Raw genomic sequence first — 5346 nt, 5'->3', positions numbered from 1 at the left:
CTAGATTCGACTAAGTCTGCAAGGTTTGTGAAATTAAATGTTCATTAGGCATTTAAAGATTTGTTTAAATGATATAAATGCGTATTTGCTGAATGCGGACGGCAAACAAGAAAGTATTATAATGTTTGCCTTTCTATTACTAATAATATTAAAGCAATCGTTATAATACTTTTTTGTATACATTTTAATTCCTTTGTTTAACAGTTCTATCTGATTATTAGATAGACTTATCCATATTAGACAGAACTGAATGACGACAGTGAACAAGATGGAGAATGTGAGCACTAGGCGCTGCCGTTCTCAGTGCCATCAAAATAAAAGCCCCGCCTTGAGCGCATCGGCCAAACAGAAAAACTTATCGGCCGATACCGATATTTGAAAAATGCCAAATATCGGCCGATATATACCACTATTAGGGCTGGGTATTGAGTTCGATACTTTTTAGGCACCGACCGAATTGCCTCGATACCATCGAGTATCGAAAAACGTCTCGTCGTTCGGTACCAAATTTCGATACCTAAGGGGTTAATCTCATCAACGTCAGTAAGGCGCAGATCGATCAGTGTTTGACATCCGCGAGAGCGATTCGAAACCCTACGAGTGACGTCACGGACACTACGTCCATGTTTTTTTTTACAGTCTATGGCACCGACATGGGGTTGGATCATTATTTTCTCTTTACTGTTATCACCGGCATATTGCCAAAGTGTCTTATTCTAACAGTTGGTAATATTTCTATTCAAAATCGCGATTCCTCGATTTCTAAAAAATAATCTAAAAAAATCGTGGCAAAACAATAAATTAGAATTAATCGATAAAATCGGCAAAATCGCCCAGCCCTACCGTCCACATTTCACAACCGAAAACACATGTTTTGTGACCATTCATGCACACTGTAGCATCGTGCTACAAAAGACAATTTATAAGATTTATACTACATTTTTATTCAAAACTCAGTTTAAACCACCATAGAGTGTTTGTAATAACTTCCGATTGCCGTCTAATGTGTGTTTTGGCCATGTAATGTTGCTGAAATTAAATATGTTATTACCTGTGAGTCAGAGCAGCGATCATGGAAGAGAGAGCACAGGCAGACAGCGCTAGAAACTGCTAATGCTTATCAGTAAATCAGTAGAAAATGAATAGAAATGACGATTCTGTCTGAGCTAGGTGATTCTGTCACACGCACTAGTGTAAATGTAGCTAACAGATGTGTAAACTGAAGACTATTTGAGCTTTATTAAAACTATTTTGCATTGATTTATTGTGTTGGTTACATTTTGTTCTTTTGTGCAGTGGCTCAGGAGATGAGTCTTTGAGATTGTATAAACATCAACAAGCTGAAAAATAAAACCAAATTTTTTTTTTTAGATAATGTAATCTTGTTCAAATAGATTTCATAAAATTGGTATCAAAAAAAGTATCGTTCAGGAACCGGTATCGAAGTCAAGGTATCGGTATCGATATCGAAAATTTTTGAACGATACCCAGCCCTAACCACTATTCACATAAACCCTTTATAATAAATGTCATATTTACCTGTGCCCTTCAGCAAGAAGGAAATCTACAGAAATTGAATAAAGTTATCAAACACTAAATTCTAAATTAAATAAAGATGAATCCTTAAAGCTACAAAAGTTATTGATTTGCTCTTTTTTTTCTTTTGTTCTTTCATTAACAGACATCGCAACAGCAGGGTTATTAGGTTATTTTGGCTGCTTTAAGAGCTGCCGCTGCTGAACATGAGACAGATCTGACACTAGGGGTGTGCCCTACATACATTTTAAACATACATTTTATATTTTAAAAAGTTTTTAAAATATGCTATATAATATATAAAAACTAATATATATTAGTGGTTTACCACATTTGTCAACATTGTCCAACTTTAATTTAAAGTGTAAAGTAATTAAGTAGCAGCAGTGGGTCAGAGAGTTTTTGAGAATAGCCTGAAAAAAGAATTGGTGGTACATAATTATTTTCTTGTTCTTCATCAGAATCAGGACTTCTTATTGCACATGCAAGTGGGTAATGGCGGTTTGTCCCAGGAGCCCTTGGGAGCCGGAGGGCGACTGACAGTCAGTACTCCTACACTGCCTGCTCCAGATCTCAGCGCTTCCCTCACTGCAGACACAGTGTGTAGCTGTGAGGCCTGTTATGAGCGGAGGTGAGTCCTGCATCAGTCTTAATGAGCTTTTTTTAATGCATGTTGTGGGATCAGCTTGCATGGGTCTTATAATCATGTCTGATGTTGGACTAATCAAGACTTGTTTATTTCTTCATCTGCGATGCTTTGATTGTGGTGCCTTTGGTCAGGGAGATCACAGCTGAGTCAGAGCGGGAGTCACAAAAACTGCAGAATCACTGGTCTGAGGTCAGATACCTGGTCCGGTGCATTTACCGCCAGACTGGGACTCCACTGGCTGATGATCAGGATCAGCCTCTTGACCGGGACAAAGAGAGCATGAAGGAACTCGTTGACAGGTACTCTTGAGAATGGCATTCTCCTGAAAACCCCTGTATATTGTTATTTAAAAATGTATTTATAAAAAGGATTGAGCCAAAAGCAATCTTTCTAGCAGTTTTTGGAAAAGGACACAAAATTGCACTGACATTAAGACAACCGTCAGAGTTGTTGAAAGATTCTAGCTGAAAATTCAGCTTTGCCATCACAGGAATAAATTACATTTGAAAATATAATAAACTAGAAAAGTGTTATTTTAAATTGAAGTAATATTTCACGATATTTACTGTATGTTTGGTCAAATAAAGGCAGCCTTGGTGAGAATGAAAAACTTGTTTCTAAAATGTTTTCAAAATCTTACTGACTCTGTACTTTTGAATGGTGGTATAAGTAATGTCTAACATAAACATTTTATGAATAATGGGGTTTGCCACAAATACTATTATCCATCACTTTGACGGACTGGGTTGTACATTTTCCAGAGTTTTTTTTTTCTTTTCTTTTTTCTGTAAGTGCTGTATTTCAGGCTCTTGACAACAGTGAAAATGACAACAAGCACTGCAGTCTTGTGGATCTGCTGACCCTGTGTAATAAACTATCACATTAATAACTCCACTGGACGACACTTCGAATCTCTCATTTCTCTGCTCCCAAAGCCTCACCTCGCTTTCTCTTTATTTAGGCTTTGTGAGAAAGATCCCTACCAGTTGTACCAACGTCTGGAACAGCAGGCAAGGGAGTACGTCTTAGAGATGAAAGTGCGGCTACTCAAGCACCTGTCCACAGGCTCAAAGGCACCCGGTGCAGTGGCTCAAGGGCCTCCACAGGCCCATCAGTTCATTTCACTGCTGCTAGAGGAGTACAACGCACTCTGCCAGGCGGCCCGCACCATCAGTAGCTTCCTGCTCACCCTGGTGTGTTGTTGCAACCCAGCCATATTATGCATACATTCTGGTGTTGTCAAAAGTACCAGTACTTCACTATCAAGTCGATACTTGCATTTTAAAAAAGTAATAATACCAGTCTTTCTGGAGCATCATTAATACTGAGTACATGGTCGATCCTGCTTTCAAACACTAGGGTATATGAATAATGAAAATCTGTTTAAGCACCACCATCAGTTTGGACTACTACTAGCACTGTTCTTCCTCTTCAGGAGAATGAACATTTGCAGAAGTTTCAAGTGACATGGGAGCTCCACAATAAGCACCTTTTTGAGAACTTGGTGTTCTCTGAACCCATCCTGCACAACAGTCTACCTGCCTTAGTGGCCCAGCTCAGGTATGGTCTTTGTTGAATCAGTTAAAACTATCATTCTTATAGCACTCCTCTGTTTGTACAGATGCCATTATTATGTTTTTGTTGAATAGGCAGGGCACAACATCCCATGATTCATACAGTGAGGATATGTACTGTACACTGCTGGAGAGATACCACCAGCTCGACCAGGAGATGAGTGCAGTGGCTCTCGATTGGCTGGAGTGTGAGAAGAGGATTGATGACTATGTTGATGAGCAGGTATTTTTTTGTTGGCCAGTAAAGTGAATGTAGCCTTACTGAACTAATCATTGGTGGCTCTCTTGCATGATCTTGCATCTAATACCAGTTTTGCCTGTTTGCAGTTGCTTTTCAAGGTTGAAGGTCAGAATCTCACAAATCAAAGGGCAGAACCACATAAGTCTTTAATTAATAGAAATGTAAGTTGTAGTTCAAGTCACTCATTAGGCATTATTAATCTTCATACATGATTTTGTCCTTTACAAAGCAGTGGAGGTAAATGATTTTCTCCTTTTTTTAATAAGATGTCTTTAAGAACCAAGCAGCGGATGCTCAAAGAAGATGCAGAGATATTCAAACAGAAAAGATTTTTTGAAGAGCAGGTAATATTTTCTCCAAACCAGATCTTATTAACCCTTTGTTTGGAATTATTGAGAATAAAAAAGGTTGTTGAGGCTAGTGTACCCAAATTAAAGCTTGCATGTCCAGTGCTTTCTTGACAGTTAATGGAATTAAGATTAAATTGAATATGGTATTTACTGTAGGGGTGGGTTTTGACACAAATTTCACGATTCGATTAGATTCTCATTCACAAGCTTGCGATTCGATTCGATTACCAGTTCGATTCGATTCGATATCGATTATTTTGGATATATATTAGGTACAGTACATGCCAAATTTTCTCAAGGAAAAACTAAATCTCTCAACTAATGCTGTAAAATATACATGAGAGTCAGTTGGTACTACATTACTATAATATTGAAGGTTACTTCAATAACCTGAAGGAAACTTCAATTCGTTTCTTTGAAATATAAACATTTAAATGGTGGCTGTCATAAAAACTTGATGGATTTATTCAAACATAAATTAAACATTGAAGAACAGTAAAAAAATATAATGAATATGTTATATGGTGCATATATTAAGCAAAATGCCCCTCTCTACAGTTTATTTTTTTATCTGACTAATGAGTTTATGGTCACCAAATATGTTTTTCTGAGGTAAATGTGAAGTTATGTGACATTGTATACAAGCCGTTATATTGACGTCTTTGTGCGGCTGAAACAAAGATTGAGCGATTACATGAGACAGGATACGGATTGTAAAGTTATACTCTTTCTTTTAACTTACCTTCGGATGTTTAGTCATGCTGATTTTGTGCTGAAACAGGTATTAATGTGGAGGAGATGATCAGTTCACGTGCGCCTCGCGCTGCTGCGTCTGTTGATCTGAGGCGCTACAGCGATCTGTCACTCCACATCAAACAGCGCCAAAACGACATTTATTGTTTGAATACTGCAATACAATGGACATAAATTGAAACCCGAGACTTTGTTTCATATTAAAAGCACCAAAGCACAATGCTTATTGTGATATATTGGATG

The 5346-nt window shown here is 37.8% G+C and overlaps 1 protein-coding gene across 2 annotated transcripts in view; it reads left to right on the top strand.

Moving 5' to 3' along the window:
* Positions 1 to 5346, top strand: part of LOC107734551 (protein FAM193A-like) — a 31871-nt gene that overhangs the window by 10312 nt on the left and 16213 nt on the right. For both annotated transcript variants that reach the window (XM_016546541.1, XM_016546540.1), the window contains 7 exons: positions 1998 to 2167; positions 2317 to 2484; positions 3147 to 3378; positions 3621 to 3745; positions 3835 to 3982; positions 4087 to 4161; positions 4267 to 4344. In XM_016546541.1, coding sequence (XP_016402027.1) covers positions 1998 to 2167; positions 2317 to 2484; positions 3147 to 3378; positions 3621 to 3745; positions 3835 to 3982; positions 4087 to 4161; positions 4267 to 4344 — 996 coding nt within the window. The remainder of the gene's footprint in view (positions 1 to 1997; positions 2168 to 2316; positions 2485 to 3146; positions 3379 to 3620; positions 3746 to 3834; positions 3983 to 4086; positions 4162 to 4266; positions 4345 to 5346) is intronic.

Source organism: Sinocyclocheilus rhinocerous, unplaced genomic scaffold, assembly GCF_001515625.1.
Source record: "Sinocyclocheilus rhinocerous isolate Xijiao unplaced genomic scaffold, SAMN03320098_v1.1 scaffold580, whole genome shotgun sequence".
Taxonomy (NCBI): Eukaryota; Metazoa; Chordata; class Actinopteri; order Cypriniformes; family Cyprinidae; genus Sinocyclocheilus; species Sinocyclocheilus rhinocerous.
The sequence above is the reverse complement of the archived record's forward strand: the minus strand, read 5'-3'. Positions and strand labels throughout refer to the sequence as shown.